Genomic DNA, 25296 nt, shown 5'->3' with positions numbered 1-25296 from the left:
CTGCTCTGGATCAATATTGAGTAGAATTTCATGACAGGGTCTTCCTCCAAGAAATCAATTGCTGAGAGTGAAGGCCCCCGACTCCCCACAGCTTTCCAAGTCCCCTCCTCTCTGGGGTTTCTGGCAAGCGATCCAACAGTGTCAATTCAATTGTCAGAAGTCTCTGGGCTCTGAGAGACAAGCAGGGAGGGTGGCTTCTGGCAGAAGGAAAGGGAGCCCCCGGTGGCTCCTCCTTCTCCTGACTCACCTCTGCCTCTCGACCTTCCTCTCCCACTTGCCTCCTTCCTCTTCTGCCTCTGATTCTGCACTGCATTCTGCCACAGAGTCTCCCAGCTCACTAAGCCCTGTTACCATTTCAGCTTCTGATGCCTCCTCTTCCCAGGATTCTCCCTCTTCTCCCTCTCACTGCCCATCCTTGTTCTACTTCCACTCCTTGGGCTCTGAAAGGTCTTCCCTTCCTGGCTCCCCAGCTGCTTCCTCCCACCATTCCTCTGTGCCCAACCAGTCCATGACATTGCTCCATCCCTCAGCCTCTGTCCCCACAAGGCAGCTTCCCCTGACCTGATCTGGTTCCACAGCCGCTGTTTCCCCCCCATGAAAAGATGGATCAGGAGGTCTTGCCTGCATCATTCTGTCACCTGTAAGAGAAAAAACGTAAGCAGGATGCCAGGAGTGCCCGCGTCTCTCACAGGTGAAACAGCGCATCTCTAACTACAGATGGCCCTTTCAGAAAGCCTTACCTACTGAGTGCATTTGGACATTTGTGCCCATTTCATATGTTAGTTGTGCAGGAATACTTCTCCCTTCCTTTGTACCCTTGTTCCTAACTGTGTCCCCCCCCCAAAAAAAGATTAAAAAACCCCACAGATTAGTTGGGAAAGCAACAGAATGAGACCAAATGGAGAAAAACCACCATCCTCCTTACCCAGTGGCCTCTCTCTGGTATCCAACGGAGGCCTCTCTGCCTCACAGGAATCCAGGTCCATTTCTGCAAAATGATCCTTTTCCTGATAAAGAAACCAAGGATTCAAAACAGAGAATGAATGGTGAGAAATATTAGAAAGAGAATGACAAAGACAGAATCTTTAAGGGTGTTAGATCTCATTCCCAGAAAAAGGAAGGGCCATCAGCAGACCATTTTTTGATGTTCTCCGTCCTGTTTGGAGCCCCTTGGGAGTATCCAGAGGAAAGTCTCTCTCACCTGCTTTCTCTCCTCTGCCTGACTCAGGAGCAAACCTTCGGCCAGGGCCACCGCCTGGGAACTGGTCTCCGCTCCACAGTCCCTCACCCAGCTCTCCATCTCCGGTGGAAGGACAGCCAGGAACTGCTCCAAGATCACCAGGTCCAGCATCTCAGCTTTCGTGTGCTTTTCTGGCTTCAGCCACTGACAGTCAAGGTGGTAGAGTCGGCTGCAAACCTCTCGGGGTCCTTTGGCCTCCTGGCAGCAGAACCTTCCAAACTGCTGGCTCTGTACCTCTGAGCGGAGGGTGTCCTCCTCACCCAGGATCTTCAGCACAGAGTTTTCCCAGAACCCCCCACTGCTCCCAGTTTGGATGGCATGGCCCCTTCCTGCTCCAGGGCCAGCTGAGTCTCGCTCATCCATCTGTGCTCTCTGGAAGCCTCTCAGAGATCGGAAGGAACCCTTTGGTCTTCTGCCAAGTTCTGCCCATCTAAATGAGAAGCTCTAGCCAATCCTACAAAGCAAATGCATTGTTAAATAATTGTTTTTATTATTATTAGTTAATATTTTTATTCTTTGTATAGTTGATATAGTTTTATATAGTTTGTATAGCTTTCTTCTTTAGGTGAGAGGGTTAGGGCTGTCTGGGAGTGGGCCCCAGCCAACAGAATGGCGGGGGCAGGCTCCACGGGGGGAGGGGATGTACTGGGACACCCAATCACAGTGATCACGGGTAGGAGGAAGAGTTACACTAAGACCAGACCACGTCATTGTTTGAGGACTACCCCTGCCTCCGGGTCAGGTCTTGACCAGAAGGATACTGGAATCAGCAAGGGATACCCACGTGACCTGAAGGGGCTGCTGTGCAATGCCAGGTCAATGATTCATAAGACCACGACTTGGATGGAGGACTTGACCTGGCATGTTCACCTCTATGGATGTGGGTGATCTGACATGAAATGAAACCGAAACAAAAGAAGTGTCATGGTCGGATCACGTCCTGGTGCAACTGGACTTCTCCACAACCCTTCCCTACAGCAAGGAGGAGGGACCAATTCGGATGGCCCACCCCTGGTACTTAATGGATCCAAATGGTTTCCAGAAAGGAGGGGGGATGTTTTATCCCATGTTTATGGCCTTTCAGCTGATTTCCTTGTGGCCCCTGGAATGTGGAGTTAACCCGGGCTATCGATGGCCTGGTTCAAAATCTACCTCTTCGATTGCATGGAGCCTGGACAGCCCCATGGTTTTCCCCGGATCTGAGGGGGGTGAAACAATCACTGAGATGGCTAGAGTGTCGGTGGCAGAAAACACACTCTGAATCTGACCAGATATGGGTTAGAGCTCAACGTCGAGCCTACCAAGTGACGATGGCTGTCTAAACTGCCTCTACTGCATCTGCAGAAAACAACACCAGGAGACTCTTTCAGGTGGTTCACCTGCGTCATTGGGGCCTCAAAAGGACCCTGAGATCTCCTGCAATTATTTGGCAAAGTTTTTTGCAGTTAAATTGACTCAGATTTGGAAAGAGGTAGACTCCACCATGGGAGCAGGGCCAGGGTGGGAGAGTGCTAGACTCCCGTCTAGTCAGTTTGCGTGGGATCAGTTCAAGTTTGTTACCTCCAAGGATGTGGACAGGCTGCTTGGACAAGTGAAACTGACCACCTGCCTCCTTGCTCATCCTGGCTCATAAACATGAATCGGGAAGGGATGGGTGATGGGCTCTGCAGGGTGGTGAATGCTTCCCTCTGTGAGGGAGCCTTCCCAGACCCGATGAAAGAGGCAGTTATTAAACCGCTTCTTAAAAAAAATATCTTTGGACCAGGCCAATATAGCCAGCTATCGCCCAGTCTCACATTTCCCATTTTTTGGCATGGTGATTGAGCGGGTGGTTGCTGAACAACTCCAGGCACGCCTTGAGGATGCGGACCATTTGGATCCCTTCCAGTCGGGATTCACCATGGGACTCAAATTCCCTTGGTCGCGCTGGTTCATGATTTCTGGCGAGCTAAGGTGAGAGCTGCTTCCTAGTTCTGCTTGATCTCTCCGCGGCCTTTGATACCATCGACTATGACATCCTTCTAGAGGGGCTGGGAGCTGGGGGCACTGTCATACAGTGGTTAATCCCCTTCCTCCTGGGCCGAGTCCAGAAAGTGGTGGTGGGGGATGAGTCTTCAGACCTTTGGGCTGTCACTTGTGGGGTGCTTCAGGGTTCCGTCTTCTCCCCCATGCTTTTTAACATATATATGAAGACACTGGGAGGGATCATCAGGAGGTTTGGGCTGAGTTTTCATCAGCATGCGGATGATACCCAGCTCTACCTCTCTTTTAAATCAGAACATGTGAAGGCGGTGAAGGTCCTGTACGAGTGCCTGGAGGCGGTTGGCTGGTTGGTTGGTTGGTGGATGGATGGGGGCTAACAAATTGAGGTCGAAGCGTGACAAGACAGAAGTACTCTTTTGGGGAACTGGGGGGGGGGTGCAGGTGTGGGGATTCCCTGGTCCTGAATGGGGCAACTGTGCCCCTGAAGGACCAGGTGTGCAGCCTGGGAGTCATTTTGGACTCACAGCTGTCCATGGAGGCACAGGTCAATTTTGTGTCCAGGGTAGCCGTCTACCAGCTCCATCTGGTACACAGACTGAGACCCTACCTGCCTGCGGACTGTCTCTCCAGAGTGGTGCATGCTCTGCTTATCTCCCACTTGGACTACTGCCATGCACTCTACGTGGGGCTACCTTTGAAGGTGACCCAGAAACTACAACTACTATAATCCAGAATGCGGCAGCAAGACTGGTGACTGGGAGCGGCCGCCAAGACAACATAACACCAGTCCTGAAAGACCTATATTGACTCCCATTACGTTTCTGAGCACAATTCATAGAATCATAGAATCATAGAGTTGGAAGAGACCACAAGGGCCATCGAGTCCAACCCCCTGCCAAGCAGGAAACACCATCAGAGCACTCCTGACATATGGTTGTCAAGCCTCTGCTTAAAGACCTCCAAAGAAGGAGACTCCACCACACTCCTTGGCAGCAAATTCCACTGTCGAACAGCTCTTACTGTCAGGAAGTTCTTCCTAATGTTTATTTTTTAAAAAAAGATATTTATTGAGGTTTTACAAAAAACAGAGATTTACAGAATAAGAAAAACAACAGAGAATAGTAAAAATTAGAAAAAGAGTACAAAAAATACAAAAATTCATAATAAAACAAACAAAAAAAACAAAAAATACAAAATACAAAAACCAAATAGATAGAAAAAAGTTAAAAAACAAATCCATTTTTTGATATCTTTAAGTTTGTTTGCTTGTTTCCTTGACCTCCTCACACCTCCCCCTTTTGTATTCCCATTTAGATAATCAATTCAGCAAATCCTTACCCTTTTTCATTTATCTTAACTCTATATCATAGCATATTATAACTCAATATTTTCATCCATTTATCAGTTCATTTTTTACATATTCTTGTTAACTTTTGTTGCTAGTTACCACTTATTTCCAATCTAAACATAATTTTAACATTCATTAATTTTACAATATTTCTGAAGATAAACTTTAAATTTCTTCCAGTCTTCCTCCACCGCCCAGGAAGTTCTTCCTAATGTTTAGGTGGAATCTTCTTTCCTGCAGTTTGGATCCATTGCTCCATGTCCGCTTCTCTGGAGCAGCAGAAAACAACCTATCTCCCTCCTCTATGTGACATCCTTTTATATATTTCATCATGGCTATCATATCACCCCTTAACCTCCTCTTCTCCAGGCTAAACATGCCCAGCTCCCTTAGCCGTTCCTCATAAGGCATCGTTTCCAGGCCTTTGACCATTTTGGTTGCCCTCCTCTGGACACGTTCCAGTTTGTCAGTGTCCTTCTTGAACTGTGGTGCCCAGAACTGGACACAGTACTCCAGGTGAGGTCTGACCAGAGCAGAATACAGTGGCACTATTACTTCCCTTGATCTAGATGCTATACTCCTATTGATGCAGCCCAGAATTGCATTGGCTTTTTTAGCTGCCGCGTCACACTGTTGGCTCATGTCAAGTTTGTGGTCAACCAAGACTCCTAGATCCTTTTCACATGTACTGCTCTCAAGCCAGGTGTCACCCATCTTGTATTTGTGCCTCTCATTTTTTTTGCCCAAGTGCAATACTTTACATTTCTCCCTGTTAAAATTCATCTTGTTTGTTTTGGCCCAGTTCTCTAATCTGTCAAGGTCGTTTTGAAGTGTGATCCTGTCCTCTGGGGTGTTAGCCACCCCTCCCAGTTTGGTGTCATCTGCAAATTTGATCAAATTTGACCTTGAGTCCATCATCCAAGTCGTTGATAAAGATGTTGAATAAGACCGGGCCCAAGACAGAACCCTGTGGCACCCCACTAGTCACTCTTCCCAGGATGAAGAGGAACCATTGATGAGCACCCTTTGGGTTCGGTCAGTCAGCCAGTTACAAATCCACTGAGGGGTAGCATAGTCAAGACCGCATTTTACCAGCTTCTTTACAAGAATATCATGGGACACCTTGTCAAATGCCTTGCTGAAATCAAGGTAGGCTACATCCACTGCGTTCCCTTCATCTACCAGGCTTGTAATTCTGTCAAAAAACGAGATCAGGTTCGTCTGACATGACTTATTTTTCAGAAATCCATGCTGACTATTGGTGATCACAGCATTCCTTTCTAGGTGCTCACAGACTGTTTGCTTAATGATCTGCTCCAGAATCTTCCCTGATATTGATGTCAGACTGACTGGGCGGTAATTATTTGGGTCCTCTCTTTTCCCCTTTTTGAAAATAGGGACAACATTTGCCCTCCTCCAGTCTGCCGGGACTTCGCCTGTTCTCCAGGAATTCTCAAAGATGACTGCCAGTGGTTCTGAAATCACATCTGCCAGTTCTTTTAATACTCTTGGATGCAGTTCATCTGGCCCTGGAGACTTGAATACATCTAGACTAGCCAAGTATTCTTGTACTATCTCCTTAGTTATTCTGGGCTGTGTTTCCTCTGCTGAATCATTTGCTCCAAATTCTTCAGGTCGGGCATTGTTTTCTTTATCGGAGAAGACTGAGGCAAAGAAGGCATTGAGGAGTTCAGCCCTTTCTGTGTCCCCTGTTTGCATTTCACCATCTTCTCCTCTGAGTGACCCCACTGTTTCTTTGTTCTTCCTTTTGCTACGAACATACCCATAAAAGCCCTTTTTGTTGCTTTTAACCTCTCTAGCAAGCCTGAGTTCATTCTGTGCTTTAGCTTTTCTGACTTTGTGTCTACACGTGCTGGCTATTTGTTTGAATTCCTCTTTGGTGGTTTCCCCCCTTTTCCATTTTTTTTTACACATCCTTTTTTAATCTTAACTCAGTTAAAAGTTCTTTAGATAGCCACCCTGGCTTCTTTAGGCACCTTCCATGTTTCCGTCTCATTGGTATTGCCTGAAGTTGTGCTTTTACTATCTCCCTCTTAACAAACTCCCAGCCATCATGAACTCCCTTTCCTTTTAGTATTACTGTCCATGGGATCTCACCCAGCACTTCCCTAAGTTTTATGAAGTCGGCTTTCTTAAAGTCGACAAATTGTGTCCTAGTATGCTTGGCTGCTCCTTTCCGCTGTATAGTAAACTTCAGAAGAGCATGATCACTCGCGCCTAATGATCCTTCCACTTCTACCCCACTAACCAGGTCATCAACATTGGTTAGGACCATATCTAAAATGGCTGTTCCTCTTGTTGCTTCTCCCACTTTCTGGACAATGAAGTTGTCTGCAAGGCCAGTGAGGAATCTGTTTGACCTTATGCTCTTGGCTGAGTTTGACATCCAACAAATATCCGGGTAATTGAAGTCCCCCATTACTACTATCTCCCTTCCTTTTGCATGCTTGGCCATCTGTTCCAGGAAGGCATCATCTATGTCCTCCGTTTGGCTTGGGGATCTATAGTAAACTCCCACAATGAGGTCACTGTTATTCTTCTCTCCCTTAATTTTGACCCAAATGCTCTCACTTTGGCTTTGAGGTTCTAAATCTTGGATCTCTTCACAGGTATACACATCCCTGACATATAACGCCACTCCTCCTCCTTTCTTGTCTGGTCTGTTTCTCTGAAATAGATTGTATCCCTCCATTATTACATTCCAGTCGTGGGACTTATCCCACCAGGTTTCAGTGATGCCTATTATTCAAAGTGTTGGTGCTGACCTTGAAAGCCCTAAATGGCCTCAGCCCAGTAGACCTGAAGTAGCATCTCCACCCCCCCATCGTTCAGCCTGAGGTCCAGCACCAAGGGCCTTCTGGCGGTTCCCTCATTGCGGGAAAAGAGGTTACAGGGAAGGCAGAGGGCCTTCTCGGTAGTGGCACCCGCCCTGTGGAACTCTCTCCCATCAGATGTCAAGGAAATAAACAACTATCTGACTTTTAGAAGACATCTGAAGGCAGCTCTGTTTAGGGAAGTTTTAAATGTTTGATGTTTCATACTGTTTTTAGTATTCTATTGGGAGACACCCAGAGTGGGTGGAGTATAAATATTATTATTATTATTATTGTTATTATTATTATTATTATTATTATTATTATTATTATTATTACCAGGACTGGACTGCACAACAGCCCAAACCATGAGGTATCTGGAGGAGGAGGAGGAGGAGACGAAGAAAGCAGACTCTAGCTCTCCTAGAAGGAAGATTGCAATGCAAAATGCGGAGGCAACTGAAGGGATTTATGGGAGATGAATCAGCCTGGTTGCTCCTGCCTTCCAGTCAATGCATGAAGTCAGAACTGACTGACAAGGGAGTCATTTGTATCTTGTGGAAAATGGATGCTTGGCTCTAGTGGGGGTCCTCATTCGGGGGTCCTCAGGAGTTGCTCCCCCCCACCCCCACCCCCACTCCCCTGCTTCTGTCTCCTGGGATGCCCTGCTCTGGGTGCGAGGGGATTGCTGCAGTGGCCTCCGTGGGGAGCTGCCCTGGGAGACACTGGGAAACTGGTCCCCAATGCAGCAGCCAGACTCTGGGCTGGGATCCCTCTCCTTATTCCTGGCCTTTCTTTCCCACTTTTCCTTCCTTCCTCCTCGTGGGTTTTTTTTTGGGGGGGGGGTGTCTAGTCCACCTCCTCGCCCAGCTTTGGAAAACCACTTGCACCTGTTCCCTCTGTTGTGCAATGACGATGAGCAATGTCACAACGAGTCCCAGGGACTCCTTTGTTTGAAGAAGGGAGATTTCGTGGGAGAATTATTGTTTTTCTGAAAGGGGGGGGCGAAAGGCCAAATGCGTTTGGGATCCTCTGATCTCCAGGAAGGAGAGCGTTGCAGACCTGGCCCCTCCCTGGCAGGACCCTCTCCTCCCTGACTTGGGGTCCCCCCCCTGCAGGAGCAGATCAGGCCCCCCAGGCCCCCTCCCCTGCTGCAGCCCTGGGACCCCCACCAGATCCCAGAGAGAGAGGAGACTCACCAGATCCCAGGAGGGGAGAGCGAGGCAGCCCTTGCAGGAGAGACACCGGGGAGGGAGGGGCCTTGGCTCTGGAGGACCTGCCCCCCCCCCGCTTCCTGTCCTCTCTAGGAAGGCAGCTCGGTTCCCTTTAACCCTTGCCAAGCCGAGTCCCCCAGCTCAGCCCTTCCTCCCTTTGCACAACCTGAACAGATCCCGGCTCGCGAAGGGTCTCTCTAATCCATCCCTGAAGTGCAGAAAGGGGGGGGGGGAGTGGAGGTCCAGAGACGGGGAGCAACTGGGGGGAATGTGGAGCCTGTGCAACTGCCTCCCCCTCCACTTTCCCTCCTGGCTGGACCAGAGCAGCTTCTCTTCGGGGGCCACCCCCCTCTCCCCCCCCCCACCCATAAATTGACATATTCATGGCACCGTTTTAAAGCCGATTTTGCGGGGGGGGCGCCTATGCCCCTGGGGGGGGGACTTCCTCGCCCCCCCCCGCTAGATACGGCCCCGATCCCTGGGTCATCCAGTCCCACCCCCAGCAATGCAGGAATCTCCGCTAAAGCATCCATGGCAGATGGCCCTCCGATCTCTGCTGAGAAACCTCCAAGGAAGGAGAGTCCACCACCTCCCAAGGGAGACCTTTCCCTGCCCAACTGCTCTTAGATGTCCCTCAAGGCAGCGGGTCCTGAGTTCTAGCCCTGCTGAAAGAATCGCACTGGCTACCAAGGAGGTACCAAGAGAAGCTCAAAATAACTGATGGGGATGGTGACGATGATGATGATAATTTATTTAATAATAATAATAATTTATTATTTATACTCTGCCCATCTGGCTGGGTTTCCCCAGCCACTCTGAGCGGATTACAACCAAATATTAAAAACACATTGAAACCTCAGTCATTAAAACCTTCCCTAAACAGGGCTGCCTTCAGTTGTCTTCTAAACATCAGATAGTTGTTTATCTCCTTGACATCTGATGGGAGGGCGTTCCACAGGGCGGGCGCCACCACCGAGAAGGCCCTCTGCCTGGTTCCCTGTAACTTGGCTTCTCGCAGTGCAGAACTGCTAGAAGGCCCTCAGTGCTGGACCTCAGTGTCCGGGCAGAACGATGGGGGGAGGGGGGAGACGCTCCTTCAGGTCTACTGGACTAAAGCAGTTTAGGGCTTTCAAGGTCAGCACCAACACTTTGAATAGTGCTCAGAAACGTAATGGGAACCAATGTAGGTCTTTCAAGACTGGTGTTATGTGGTCTCAGCGGCCGCTCCCAGTCAGCAATCTGGCTCCCGTGTTCTGGATTAGTTGTAGTTTCCGGGTCACCTTGAAAGGTAGCCCTGTCCACCCCCCAAAACAGTACTTCTGTCTTGTCAGGATTCAACCTGAATGCATTAGCTGCCATCCATCCTCCAACTGCCTCCAGGCACTCACACAGGACCTTCGCCACCTTCACTGGTTCCGAATTGAAAGAGAGGTAGAGCTGGGTATCATCTGCATACTGATGGACACCCAGCCCAAACCCCCTGATGATCTCTCCCAGCGGCTGCATGTAGATGTTGAAAAGCATGGGGGAGAGGACGGAATCCTGAAGCACCCCACAAGTGAGAGCCCAGGGGTCTGAACATTCACCCCCCCACCACTTTCTGGTGATGGTCCAGGAGGTAGGAGCGGAACCACTGTATAACAGTGCCCCCAGCTCCCAGTCCCTCTAGACCAGAGGTCAGCGAACTTTTTCAGCGGGGGGCTGGTCCACTGTTCTTCAGACCTTGTGGGGGGGCAGACTATATTTGCGGGGGTGAAGAACGAATTCCTATGCCCCACAAATAACCCAGAGATGCATTTTAAATAAAAGCACACATTTTTCTCATGTAAAAACACACTGATTCCTGGGCTGTCAGTGGGCCGGATTTAGAAGGCAATTGGTCGGATCCAGACCCTGGGCCTTAGTTTGCCTTCCCATACTCTAGACGGTCCAGAAGGATGTTATGGTCGATGGTATCAAAAGCCACTGAGAGATCCAGCAGAACTAGGAAACAGCTCTCACCTTTGTCCCTAGCCCACCAGAGATCATCGACCAGTGCAACCAAGGCAGTTTCAGTCCCATGAATGAGGCCTGGAAGGGATCCAAATGGTCTGCTTCTTCCAGGTGTGCCTGGAGTTGTTCAGCAACCACATGCTCAATCACCTTGCCCAAGAATGGAAGATTTAAGACTGGGCGATAGTTGGCCATATTGGCCAGGTCTAAAGATGGTTTTTTAAGAAGTGGTTTAATAACTGCCTTTTTCTGGGAAGGCTCCCTCACAGAGAGAGGCATTCACCACCCCACCATCGCCCATCGCCCAGCCCTTCCTGGCTTGCTTTTATCAGTCAGGATGGACAGAGACAGGACTCTAGCACTCTCCCGCCCCAGCCCTGCGCCCAGGAAAAAGAGGAGTCTATCTCTTTCCAAATCTGAGCGACTTTAGCTGCAAAAACTTTGCAAAATCATTGCAGGAGATCATGTGGCCCGTACCAGGCCCTGATGGAGCAGGTGGTTCCACTAAATTGCAAACCATCTGAAAGAGTCTCCTGCTGCTGTTTTCTGCAGATGCAACAGAGGCGGTGAAGAAGGTCTTCTTTGTCATCGCTATCGCCACTTGGTAGGCTCGATGTTGAGCTCTAACCCATGTCCAGTGAGATTCAGAATGAGTTTTCTGCCACCAGCACTCTAGCCATCTCAGCGATTGTTTCATTGCCCTCAGATCTGTGGAAAGCCACGGGGCTGTCCGGGCTACATACAACAGGAAGATATTGAGTAATAAAAGATTGGGCCAAGAATTTATTTCATCAGATAAAGTAAAAAAAAGAGGAGTGGTCCTTTATGCAAAGGAGAGCCTATCACCAAAATTCATATTTAAAGATGATCAAGGAAGATTTATTGCAATTGAAATTCAATCGCAAGGAGAGAAATTCCTAATTGTAGGTATTTATGCACCAAATGAAGGAAAATCGGAGTTCTTTAAGAAGCTACATGAGACTCTGATGGACTATATGGACTATAATATGATTTTGATGGGAGATATGAATGGAGTGGTGTCTACAAATATGGACAAGGCACAGAGACAGGTAGTCACCAAAGATGGTAGACTACCAAAAACTTTTTTTGACATGACTGAAAATATGGACTTAGTTGACATTTGGAGAGTGAAGAACCCTCTGGGAAAAGAGGGAAGTTTCTTCTCTGAGGCTAAAATGACATGGACAAGAATCGATCAAATTTGGGTAACCAGGGGATTGGCTCCGAAGATCAGCAAAGTGGAGATCTGCCCCAAAACTTGTTCTGACCATAATGCTGTGAAGATGGAAATGAAATTGATGCCAACTGGTTCCTTTAGATGGAGGATGAACGATACTTTGTTTAGGAATGAAGAGATGACCAGGAAGGCCCAAAAAACTCTAAGAGACTATTTCGAGATAAATATGAATACTACAGTGGAAAAAAGAGTAATTTGGGACGCAAGTAAAGCGGTTATGAGGGGATTCCTAATACAACAGAATGCAATTAAGAAGAGAACTCAGAATGAAAAAAGGATAAAATCCTGGGAAAAATAGAGGAAGGAGAGAAGAAACTGAGAGTAAAACCAAAGTCACAGGAGATTCTGAAAGAGATAAAGTTATATCAAGTACAATATATGAAGTTGATGAATCAGGAAATAGAATGGAAGATTAAACAGATGAGGCAAAAGACATTTGAATCAGCAAATAAGTGTGGAAAACTGCTGGCCTGGCAAATGAAAAAAAGACAAAAACTTAATACCATTACGAATTTGGAAGTGGAAGGAAAGAATATACAGAACCCAGTGGAGATCAGGAAGTGTTTTCAGAGATATTTCAAACAACTTTATACACAGGAGAAGCAGAAAGAAATGGACATTGATTTTTGAAAATAAATGGACTACACAAAATCTCTCAGGAAAAACAGCTAATGTTGAATTATAAAATAACGGATCAGGAGGTGGAAGGGGCCATCCAGAACATGCAATTAGGTAAATCTCCAGGACCAGATGGTTTGACTTCAAGATATTACAGATCTCTGATAGAATGGTTAATACAACCATTGAAGGAATTCTGCAATGAAATATTGGAAGGGAGAAGGGCACCAGAGTCGTGGAAGGAAGCTTATATTACACTTATACTGAAAACAGAGACTGAAAAGACACAGCTCAAGAATTACCGCCCCATATCGCTGCTTAATGTGGATTACAAAATTTTTGCAGATATTTTGGCTAAAAGATTAAAAAAGGTGCTAGTAGAAGAAATTCATAAAGACCAAGCAGGCTTTCTCCTGGGCAGACACTTGTCTGACAACACGAGGAATATAATTAATATTCTAGAAAAACTACAAGTGAATATCAATACTAAGGCAGTTTTGATATTTGTGGACGCAGAGAAAGCCTTTGACAACATTTCTTGGAGTTTTATGAAGAAGAACCTACAGGGGATGGGGGTTGGTCAAGGTTTTGAAAATGGTATAGGTGCAATTTACTCTGAACAAAAGGCAAAATTAATTGTGAACAATGCAGTGACAGAAGAGTTTAAGATTGAGAAAGGGACACGACAAGATTGCCCAATTTCATAGAATCATAGAATCATAGAATCATAGAATCATAGAGTTGGAAGAGACCACAAGGGCCATCGAGTCCAACCCCCTGCCAAGCAGGAAACACCATCAGAGCACTCCTGACATATGGTTGTCAAGCCTCTGCTTAAAGACCTCCAAAGAAGGAGACTCCACCACACTCCTTGGCAGCAAATTCCACTGTCGAACAGCTCTTACTGTCAGGAAGTTCTTCCTAATGTTTAGGTGGAATCTTCTTTCTTGTAGTTTGGATCCATTGCTCCGTGTCCGCTTCTCTGGAGCAGCAGAAAACAACCTTTCTCCCTCCTCTATGTGACATCCTTTTATATATTTGAACATGGCTATCATATCACCCCTTAACCTCCTCTTCTCCAGGCTAAACATGCCCAGCTCCCTTAGCCGTTCCTCATAAGGCATCGTTTCCAGGCCTTTGACCATTTTGGTTGCCCTCCTCTGGACACGTTCCAGTTTGTCAGTGTCCTTCTTGAACTGTGGTGCCCAGAACTGGACACAGTACTCCAGGTGAGGTCTGACCAGAGCAGAATACAGTGGCACTATTACTTCCCTTGATCTAGATGCTATACTCCTATTGATGCAGCCCAGAATTGCATTGGCTTTTTTAGCTGCCGCGTCACACTGTTGGCTCATGTCAAGTTTGTGGTCAACCAAGACTCCTAGATCCTTTTCACATGTACTGCTCTCAAGCCAGGTGTCACCCATCTTGTATTTGTGCCTCTCATTTTTTTTGCCCAAGTGCAATACTTTACATTTCTCCCTGTTAAAATTCATCTTGTTTGTTTTGGCCCAGTTCTCTAATCTGTCAAGGTCGTTTTGAAGTGTGATCCTGTCCTCTGGGGTGTTAGCCACCCCTCCCAGTTTGGTGTCATCTGCAAATTTGATCAAATTTGACCTTGAGTCCATCATCCAAGTCGTTGATAAAGATGTTGAATAAGACCGGGCCCAAGACAGAACCCTGTGGCACCCCACTAGTCACTCTTCCCAGGATGAAGAGGAACCATTGATGAGCACCCTTTGGGTTCGGTCAGTCAGCCAGTTACAAATCCACTGAGGGGTAGCATAGTCAAGACCGCATTTTACCAGCTTCTTTACAAGAATATCATGGGACACCTTGTCAAATGCCTTGCTGAAATCAAGGTAGGCTACATCCACTGCGTTCCCTTCATCTACCAGGCTTGTAATTCTGTCAAAAAACGAGATCAGGTTCGTCTGACATGACTTATTTTTCAGAAATCCATGCTGACTATTGGTGATCACAGCATTCCTTTCTAGGTGCTCACAGACTGTTTGCTTAATGATCTGCTCCAGAATCTTCCCTGATATTGATGTCAGACTGACTGGGCGGTAATTATTTGGGTCCTCTCTTTTCCCCTTTTTGAAAATAGGGACAACATTTGCCCTCCTCCAGTCTGCCGGGACTTCGCCTGTTCTCCAGGAATTCTCAAAGATGACTGCCAGTGGTTCTGAAATCACATCTGCCAGTTCTTTTAATACTCTTGGATGCAGTTCATCTGGCCCTGGAGACTTGAATACATCTAGACTAGCCAAGTATTCTTGTACTATCTCCTTAGTTATTCTGGGCTGTGTTTCCTCTGCTGAATCATTTGCTCCAAATTCTTCAGGTCGGGCATTGTTTTCTTTATCGGAGAAGACTGAGGCAAAGAAGGCATTGAGGAGTTCAGCCCTTTCTGTGTCCCCTGTTTGCATTTCACCATCTTCTCCTCTGAGTGACCCCACTGTTTCTTTGTTCTTCCTTTTGCTACGAACATACCCATAAAAGCCCTTTTTGTTGCTTTTAACCTCTCTAGCAAGCCTGAGTTCATTCTGTGCTTTAGCTTTTCTGACTTTGTGTCTACACGTGCTGGCTATTTGTTTGAATTCCTCTTTGGTGGTTTCCCCCCTTTTCCATTTTTTTTTACACATCCTTTTTTAATCTTAACTCAGTTAAAAGTTCTTTAGATAGCCACCCTGGCTTCTTTAGGCACCTTCCATGTTTCCGTCTCATTGGTATTGCCTGAAGTTGTGCTTTTACTATCTCCCTCTTAACAAACTCCCAGCCATCATGAACTCCCTTTCCTTTTAGTATTACTGTCCATGGGATCTCACCCAGCACTTCCCTAAGTTTTATGAAGTCGGCTTTCTTAAAGTCGACAAATTGTGTCCTAGTATGCTTGGCTGCTCCTTTCCGCTGTATAGTAAACTTCAGAAGAGCATGATCACTCGCGCCTAATGATCCTTCCACTTCTACCCCACTAACCAGGTCATCAACATTGGTTAGGACCATATCTAAAATGGCTGTTCCTCTTGTTGCTTCTCCCACTTTCTGGACAATGAAGTTGTCTGCAAGGCCAGTGAGGAATCTGTTTGACCTTATGCTCTTGGCTGAGTTTGACATCCAACAAATATCCGGGTAATTGAAGTCCCCCATTACTACTATCTCCCTTCCTTTTGCATGCTTGGCCATCTGTTCCAGGAAGGCATCATCTATGTCCTCCGTTTGGCTTGGGGATCTATAGTAAACTCCCACAATGAGGTCACTGTTATTCTTCTCTCCCTTAATTTTGACCCAAATGCTCTCACTTTGGCTTTGAGGTTCTAAATCTTGGATCTCTTCACAGGTATACACATCCCTGACATATAACGCCACTCCTCCTCCTTTCTTGTCTGGTCTGTTTCTCTGAAATAGATTGTATCCCTCCATTATTACATTCCAATCGTGGGACTTATCCCACCAGGTTTCAGTGATTCCTATTATGTCATATTTAGTTTGCTGCACCAAGAGCTCAAGCTCATCTTGTTTATTTCCCATACTTTGCGCATTAGTGTACAGACATTGAAGTCCATTAATCATTCCCCCGTGTCTCTTATTTAAGAATTTTTTCCTCCCACCACTAGGTCTGCGTGCTGTTTGCTCCATTCGGTCTATGACATTTGGATGATCATCTTCATCAATTGATAGACTCCTACCTTCAGGACCACTGTCTCCCTCCCCCACATTAGTCAGTTTAAAGCCCTCCTGATGAGGTTTCTGAGATTTTTTGCAAAAACATTCCTCCCAACCGTTGTGAGGTGCAGCCCATCGCTTGCCAGAAGTCCATCTTCAAGAAACTGCATTCCGTGATCTAAGAATCCAAACCGTTCCTGTTTACACCATTTGCGAAGTCAGTTGTTCACTTCCACTATTTTTCCCTCTCTCCCTGGGCCACGTCGTTCAACTGGGAGGACAGATGAGATGACAATTTGTGCATTTAATTGCTTCAATTTCCTGCCCAGAGCCTCGTAATCTCTTTTGATCTTCTGGAGGCTATTGCTTGCAGTGTCATTGGTTCCCACATGAACCAAGAGGAGGGGTATTTGTCAGTGGGTTTTATGATTCCTTGCAGTCGTTCAGTTACATCTTGGATCTTAGCCCCGGGGAGACAGCACACTTCCCGAGACATCTTGTCAGGCCCACAGATCACTGCTTCTGTTCCCCTCAGTAGGGAATCCCCTATCACCACTACACGCCTCCTCTTAGGTCTGGTCGGGGTTCTTCCGTGAGCTGTCCGTTTCAAGGTCGCCTGCACATTCCCTGAGGGCTGACTTTGCTGCTCGTCTTCATATACCTGATCGACTGTAATGAGGGAGAGATCCTCAAATGGAGTCTGCTCTTCGTCTTCCATGCTAGGGGAGAGGACCTCAAAGCGATTGTGTATTTCTAAACAATCAGAGCGAACCCTGGGCCTCCTACTTCTTTGAGTCACGTTTCTCCATATATCTGGCTCCTGTGTTGGTGAACTAGCCTCCTTCTCAGGGGAGTCCCCTGTCTCCTCCTTGGTGGAGACGGTGTGCTCTGTTGCTTCCAAGAAGAGCTCCAGCTCTCTAATTCTTTGGAGCGTAGCTACACGTTCCTCCAGTTGCTGGACTTTGTCTTTTAAGAGGGCAATCAACATGCCCTCAGCATGATCCTGAGCCTCAGCTTCAGGATCTGTTCTTCCAGTGAGCACTCAGGGCTGATTTCCCTAAGAATGGAGAGGTTTGGTCTTCTTGCAGTCCATGGGACTCTCAAGAGTCTCCTCCAGCACCAGAATTCAAAAGCATCAATTCTTTGGCGATCAGCCTTCTTTATGGTCCAGCTCTCACTTCCATACATCACTACTGGGAAGACCCTGGCTTTAACTATACGGACCTTTGTTGGTAAGGTGATGTCTCTGCTTTTTATGATGCTGTCTAGGTTTGCCATCGCCTTTCTCCCAAGGAGCAGGCGTCTTTTAATTTCGTGACTGCTGTCACCATCTGCAGTGATCATGGAGCCCAAGAAAGTAAAATCTCTCACTGCCTCCATTTCTTCCCCTTCTATTTGCCAGGAGGTGATGGGACCAGTGACCATGATCTTCGTTTTTTTGATGTTGAGCTTCAGACCATATTTTGTGCTCTTCTCCCAGCTTGCACTTCTGGGAGTTCTCGGTCCACATACTGCTTAAGCCTGCCTTGTAGAATTTTAAGCATAACCTTGCTAGCGTGTGAAATGAGTGCAATTGTGCAGTAGTTGGAGCATTCTTTGGCACTGCCCTTCTTTGGGATTGGGATGTAGACTGATCTTCTCCAATCCTCTGGCCACTGCTGAGTTTTCCAAATTTGCTGGCATATTGAGTGTAGCACCTTAACAGCATCATCTTTTAAAATTTTAAATAGTTCAGCTGGAATATCATCACTTCCACTGGCCTTGTTATTCACCTTAGGTAGCCCCAACAGCATGCCCCCTTGAACCCCTGGAATTTGGCTGTGGGGCACTGGGAAGGATCCTCTTCAGAACAGGACATGAGGAGAGGAGAAAGGGGATCCTTCCATCTGGGAAACTGGAATCCCTGCGTGGGCAGGATGACTTGAAAACCACAAGGAAGAGAACCACCTATTTGCACAAAGACGAATACCCATAATTAAAAGCAGAATAAAATAATTCAATTAAAATGTCAAAATAGGCATCCAGAATTAAAATGTGCAGCAAAGCAATCCTATTGAAACAACGCAGCAATTAAGAGGAAGGAAGGAGACAGAGCATTGTGTAGCAGATCATATTTCTGCTGTGTCAGAGGAGGACATTTCCCTTTTTATTTTAGGGTCCAGTGTGCTTTGAAGATGTCGCTGTTCGTTTCACGGACGAAGAGTGGGTGTTGCTGGATCCTGACCAGAGAGCTCTGCATAAGGACGTCATGGAGGAGAATTGTGGGATCGTGGCCTCTCTTGGTAAGGCTCCCTGTGGGATTGTCCTATCTGCCTGGGAATTCAAAAAATACCTCTATGTGACAAACCTCATATATTTTCACAGAGCTCAACAGCGCCCAATACAACACCTAGTTTCTGTCAGGTTTTCTGTTTTTGTTTTCTTGGGTTGACCCAAGAGACGCCTGACATTGGCGATGGAGGGGATGCCATGACTGGGCCAAACAAAATCCATCCCAGAGAAGAGCCAGGCTTATTGAATCTCAGGTAGTAGAATCGGTGATAATAATAATAGTAATAGTAATAGTAGTAATTTTTATTTATCCCCTGCCCATCTGGCTGGGTTGCCCCAGCCACTCTGGGTGGCTTCCAACACATATATACACATGAAATATTAGTAATAACAATCTGATCCCATATAAAAAGTACATTAACTTTAAAATAAACAATTTATAGTAGTGGCCAAAATTGTGGAAATCTCTTTCAAAAAGTATATTTCCGGGGACTTCCGGTGGAGCGCGATCTGGTCGCAAGCGAGGGATTTTTCGGAGAGGAAGATCCCAGCTATTTCGGGTGAAAAGGGGGTGTTACAGGGCGCAGTAACCCCCCAAAAAGCCTCTGGAGGGTGTCCGAGGCCCCAGGTTCCCGGCAGAGCCCTAGAGCCGCCCGTCCGGCCGTCAGGTAGCCCCCAAAAGGGCGAAGAGTACGGCGGAACGGGATAGCGGGCTATCGGGAAGCCATTGCTGCACTCGAATAGCGAAGCCCCGTGCTTGCAAGGAACAGCGCTCCGCTCTCAAAACTAAAAGAATTTGGACCTATTTGGATTAAAATTGAAAGATTTGGACCCAAAGGAAGCTCCAGATTATTAAGGGTTTTTTTTCCCGAGTTCGGTTTCTATCTGGGATCAGCTCTGACGCAGCGATACAGCAGAGCAGGAAAGCGAAAGTAAGTTGCCTCTAGCGGTTACTGTTTCCGTTTCTCCCATAACTTTCAAAAACTTTTCGAAACTTTCTGAAACAAAGTTGAAGTATTTTTGAATATTATGTATTTTTGTGTTTTTTTTCTCTTTTGTTTTGTTTATTTCTTGTTCTTGTTTGTTGTGTGTTTTTTGAAAATCCTAATAAATATTAAATTAAAAAAAAAAAGAAGTATTTTGCCAGCTTAAAGAAATCTAAGTTATATGTTAAAAGGGAGAACAGAATGTATCTGGGTTTATTTTGAGATTGTCGATGGAACGGAGGAGTTAAAAGAGAAGCCTTCGGTCCTTTTTGCTCTTTTTTTCCGGTTTTTTTTTCCTGAAGATAAACAGCATATTTTTTTTCTGAAGATAAACAGCATTTGATACTACGGACAGAGGGCAATCTGAAAGGGCCACAACCACAATGTTTTGAACAAAAATTTAAATTTAAATTTAAATGGGACTTATCAACCATATTCTCTAATTGAACTTGGCCCCTAGTGGCAGAAATCGGTAACTGCAACTTGTTTTTCTGAGATCTTTCTTGGCCAGTGGAAAATTTTCTGAACTGTCTCTGTATAGAAATCCTTAGTTTATGTGACCTTGATAGTTCCCAGCTCCTTTGTACTCTCTGGATGGAAAATTCCTCTTGGGACGTGGTAAAGTGAAAGAAGCCGACTTGCCAGCAGAGAATTTTGTTTATTTTTTTTTCTATTTTTCCAATAATCAGTGGAAGAGGAGATGGCTATTTTGGGGCTGTGAAGAACATTCTCTTTTGGATTATAAATTTGATCTCTAAACCAGTTTGGTGACAAGACCCACAACCCTTTCCTTTTATAAATATTATACAACTTGGATCTGTATGAGGGACAATACACCAGTTGGATTATAAATTGGACTACAATTTGGATTATAATTGCAAAATTAAAGGGAAAGCCGAATCAAGGATTAGCCCGATTGGGGGCAAGAAGATTGGTTTCCATCTGTGATTGAGATACTGGAAAGAGTTGGACTAACTTTGGTTTATAAGTCATGTTTCTCTTTTAAATATTTAATGTATTTATTGTATATTTGAATCTAAGTTTTGAAATTTGACTCTATTGTGGGGATTTGGTGGAAAGGGGATTATATTTAAAGATATTGAACTAAAATGACACACCAACAAAAGAAAGGGATGGAGGGGGGAACGCCAACTGATAGGAGAGCATCTAAACAAGAATCAGACTTTAGAGCAGAAATATTGAAAATGTTCGCAGAAATCAAACAGAGTGAAAAGAACTTGGATACTAAACTGGAACAAGTGAATAAGAAAATGGAACAAGTGGATAACAAAATTGGGAAAATGGATAAAAAAATTGACGAGACAGTGAATGAACTGAAAGGGCAAATAAAAGAGGTGTCTAAAAGAACACAATTTGTGGAAGAAGGCCTGAAAAAAACTAAATTGGAGATGAAGGAGGTGAAGCGGGAGGAAGAAAGGCTGAAAGTGGAAATAACAGAAATTAACAAATCTCAGGAGGAAATTAAAGATATAATTGCTATGAATGAATTGAGACAGAGGGAGGTCAACCTGAGGCTGAGATCGGTACCGGAAATGCAGAATGAAAATATTAAAGAGAAGCTGATAGTAGAAATTGCGAAGTGGCTGGAACTACCAATGGAAGATGTGGCAAAAACAGTACAAAATGCATTCAGAATGAGAGTAAGAACAACAAAGGCAAGGAAATTTCCAGGTGATTGTTTAATTACATTTAAAGATCGGGAGATGAGAAACTTGATATTACAGAGGAACAGAGAGAAAAGATTGTACATTGATGGAAATTACATAATAATTTTTAAAGACATACCGATTAGGCTGTTGAAACGAAGAGATCCATATAAGCCACTGGTACAGATACTTAAGAAAAATAAGATTGATTTCAGATGGGAATTTCCGGAAGGAGTTTCCTTCTTCTACAAAACGAAAAAACGCAGGTTGACAAGCCCAGAAGAGATTGGGAAATTTACGAGAAGGTACAAGGAATTACAAGTTGAAGAAGAAGATGTGAAGGGTGCAGGAGCAGGAAGAGGATCAGGACCTAGAGATGAGTTAGAATCAGCGGAAGAGGAAGAGGAGCATGGGAAAAGATCCGAGGAAGAAGAAGAAGACGAAGAAGGAGGCGAAGAAGAGGAAGAGGAAGCAGAAAAGGAAGACAGACTATAGGTAAACAAATAAAATTATTTAATTTGACTGCAAGATGGCGTTAAAATTATGGAATTGGAATGTTAATGGGATGAATGATAAAAGAAAACGAAATAAAATTGAACAATTTCTTAAGAAGAAAAATTTGGACATTATATGTTTGCAGGAAACGCACGTGGCAAGAAGACACAGGAAAATTTTGATAAATAAGAGACTAGGGAACGAATTTATATCATCGGATAAAGAGAAAAAAAGAGGTGTGGTTCTATACATCAAAAACAAAATTGAAGCCAAACAACTTTTTAAAGACGAAGATGGGAGAATTATAGCAGTCCAGATCAAGTGGCAAGGCGAAAATTTAATAATTGTCGGGATCTATGCACCTAATGGAAATAAGACTGATTTTTATAAAACTTTGGAAGAAAAACTATTTGAATATATGGATCAGAAGATCATAATAATGGGTGATATGAACGGCGTGGTTTCTCTACAGATGGATAGATTAAGAGAAGGAAAAAACAAAGAAGGGAAACTTCCAAAGTCTTTTTTCTCAATGACTAAGAATTGTAATTTGATTGATATTTGGAGGCTCAGACACCCGCTGGAAAAACAATTCACGTACTATTCAGAACCGAATCAGTCAATGTCAAGAATTGATCAAATTTGGGTTTCAAATGAACTGACCCCAAGAATTCAAAAGATTGAAATTCAACCCAAAGTAATTTCAGATCATAACCCAATAGAATTGGAATTAAAAGGATTTGAGGAAAGATCTTTTAGATGAAGAATTAACGACTATTTACTGGACGATGAAAAGATCATGGATAAGGCACGAAAGAAACTAACCGAATATTTTATAGATAATCTTAATAAAGGTACAAAGATTAGCATTGTTTGGGATGCAAGCAAAGCAGTGATGAGAGGTTTCTTTATTCAGCAGAATTCACTGAAGAATAAACTTAGGGAAAAAGGGAAAAAAGAAATCTTGAATCAGATTATGGAAAAGGAGCAAAAATTAATTAAAAAACCAAACAGTTCAAAGATTAAACAAGAAATTAAGATTTTACAGACGCAATTTTCAATTATTATAAATAAGGAAATAGAATGGAACATCAAAAGACTGTGACAGAGAAACTTTGAATACGCGAACAAATCAGGCAAACTGCTTGCATGGCAAATTAAAAAGAGAAAAGAACAGAATACAATTAACAAAATTATTGTGAATGGAGAAGAGAAAGTCTCCCCAAAAGAAATTAGGAAAGGATTCTTGGACTTTTATAGTCAATTATATAAGGATAAAGAAAGAAATAATGTGAAGAAAATTGAAAGATTTTTAAGAAATAAAAAGGTGCAGAAGATCCCGACAGAACAAAAAGACAAGCTGAACACCCCAATTGAAGTCGATGAGATTAAAGAGGTCGTAAAGGAATTGAAGAGAGGGAAAGCCCCGGGACCAGATGGATTTACATCAGGATACTATAAGGAAATGAGCGAAGTTTTGATGACCCCATTGAAAGAAGTAATGAATAATATTTTAAAAACAAGAGAGATTCCAGATACATGGAAAGAAGCATTTATAACATTAATTCCCAAACAAGATTCAGACCTAACACAAGTTAAAAATTATAGGCCTATTTCTTTACTGAATACAGATTATAAAATATTTGCGGGTATTTTAGCAAAGAGAATTAAAAAGATATTAATGAGTATTATCCACAAAGACCAAGCAGGGTTCCTGCCAGGCAGACAATTGAAAGACAATGTAAGAAATATAATTAATATTTTAGAATATCTGCATGCCAGGAACGAGAAGCAAGCGATACTAATGTTTGTGGATGCTGAAAAGGCCTTCGATAATATAATATGGGAATTTATGTTGAAAAATCTTGAATATATGGAGGTAGGAGAAGAGTTCTTTAATGGTATCAAGGCAATATATACAGAGCAGCGAGCTAAATTGATAGTTAATAACGTGGTCTCCGAAGATATAAAAATATCTAAAGGAACAAGACAGGGATGTCCGCTCTCACCATTGTTATTCATAACGGTTCTGGAGGTCTTTTTAAATGCAATAAGACAAAATAGTCGAATAAAAGGGGTAACAGTAGGTCAGAATGAATACAAAGTGAAAGCTTTTGCCGACGATCTGGTTATAACGATGGAGGAACCATTAGAAAGTGTAAGAGAGGTACTGGAGGAGATTGAACAATTTGGGATGGTGGCCGGGTTTAGACTGAATAAGAAAAAAACTAAAATAATGGCTAAAAATATGGAGCAGGATAAAACAGAAATATTGCAACAACAAACGGAGATAGAAGTAGTGAAGAAAGTAAAATACCTGGGAATATGGTTAACAACTAAAAATATTGACCTGTACCAGAATAATTATGCTCAAATATGGAAAGGTATAAAAAAAGACCTAGAGGTGTGGAATAGAATGAAGTTGTCCTTTTGGGGCAGGATTTCTATAATTAAGATGAACGTGCTCCCAAGGTTGTTATTTTTGTTTCAGACAATCCCCATAATTAAGGGGAGCGGAACCTTCAAAGATTGGCAAAAAGTGATATCAAGGGATATCTGGCAGGGCAAGAAGCCAAGAATAAAATATAAATTACTTACAGATGCGAAAGAGAGAGGAGGCTTCGCCCTGCCAGATTTGAAACTATATTATGAGGCAGCATGTATTTGCTGGCTAAAGGATTGGATTAAGCTTGAAAACAAGGAATTATTAGATCTTGAAGGTTTTGACAACAGGTTCGGGTGGCACGCCTATTTATGGTGTGATAAAAAAAGGGTTCACAAAGGATTTGGAAACCACATCTTCAGAAATTCGTTAATAGAAGTATGGGACAGGTACAACCTTTTAGAACCAAGGGTCCCACATTGGTTATCTCCGTTGGAGGTTATGAGTGTAAAGAAAGTGAACATGAGAGGTAATTGGGCTACATACGGAGAACTGGTAATGAAGGAAGGAGGAAAATGGAAACTAAAACCATATGAACAAGTGAAGGACTATGTATACGATTGGTTACACTACTTCCAGGTAAATGAAATGTTTAAGAAAGATGCAAAGGAAAAGGGGTATATAGAAAAAGACTCCAGGTTTCAATTGGATATAATTAACAGTGATAATAAGATCTTGTCAAAAATGTACAAGATATTGTTGGAATGGTGTACGAAGGACGAAGAAGTTAAATCAGTAATGATACACTGGGCTAGAGATTTTGGACACAATATTCAATTTGATGATTGGGAGAAATTATGGAAAGAAAATTTAAAATTCACTGCATGCATGGGACTAAAGGAAAATGTGATGAAAATGTTCTATAGATGGTATATCACACCGGTCAAGTTAGCCAAAATGTATAAAACGGATAATAAGTGTTGGAAATGCAAAGAAAGGGAGGGAACATTTTATCACATGTGGTGGGAATGTAAGAAGGTTAAGAACTTCTGGGAAGGGATATATAATGAATTAAAAAAAATGTTAAAATATACTTTTGTCAAAAAACCAGAAGCTTTTCTTTTAGGTATCACAGGAAAAGAGATAAGAAGGAAAGACTGTAAGCTATTCCAGTATGCGGTTGTGGCAGCAAGAATTTTACTAGCCCAGATGTGGAAACAGGAAGAAACACCGACAATTCAAGAGTGGAGAACGAAATTAATAGACTATGCGGAGCTAGATAAACTGACTGGAAAAATAAGATATTTTAAAAATCGAAAGTTCATCGAACATTGGGGG

At 44.1% G+C, this 25296-nt stretch overlaps 2 protein-coding genes and 1 pseudogene across 3 annotated transcripts in view; 1 reads left to right on the top strand and 2 right to left on the bottom strand.

Annotated features, from left to right (window-relative positions):
- The window catches only part of LOC128412063 (zinc finger protein 436-like), a 130442-nt gene extending 121791 nt beyond the window's left edge, over positions 1-8651 (bottom strand). Inside the window, exon 1 of one of the 2 annotated variants that reach the window (XM_053384908.1) lies at positions 8578-8651. The gene's annotated coding sequence lies outside the window, so the exon portion shown is untranslated. The remainder of the gene's footprint in view (positions 1-8577) is intronic. The other variant, XM_053384905.1, reaches the window with a different exon arrangement.
- LOC128412026 (zinc finger protein 420-like) overlaps positions 1-25296 on the top strand; it is a 342858-nt gene that overhangs the window by 101156 nt on the left and 216406 nt on the right. Inside the window, exon 4 of the mRNA XM_053384809.1 lies at positions 18312-18438. Within this exon, the coding sequence (XP_053240784.1) occupies positions 18312-18438 (127 nt within the window). The remainder of the gene's footprint in view (positions 1-18311; positions 18439-25296) is intronic.
- The window catches only part of LOC128412189 (zinc finger protein 420-like), a 215270-nt pseudogene that overhangs the window by 33857 nt on the left and 156117 nt on the right, over positions 1-25296 (bottom strand).

Source organism: Podarcis raffonei, chromosome 4 (genome assembly GCF_027172205.1).
Source record: "Podarcis raffonei isolate rPodRaf1 chromosome 4, rPodRaf1.pri, whole genome shotgun sequence".
NCBI classification, from domain to species: Eukaryota; Metazoa; Chordata; class Lepidosauria; order Squamata; family Lacertidae; genus Podarcis; species Podarcis raffonei.
Note: the sequence above shows the minus strand (reverse complement) of the source record. Positions and strands in the feature narration are given on the sequence as shown.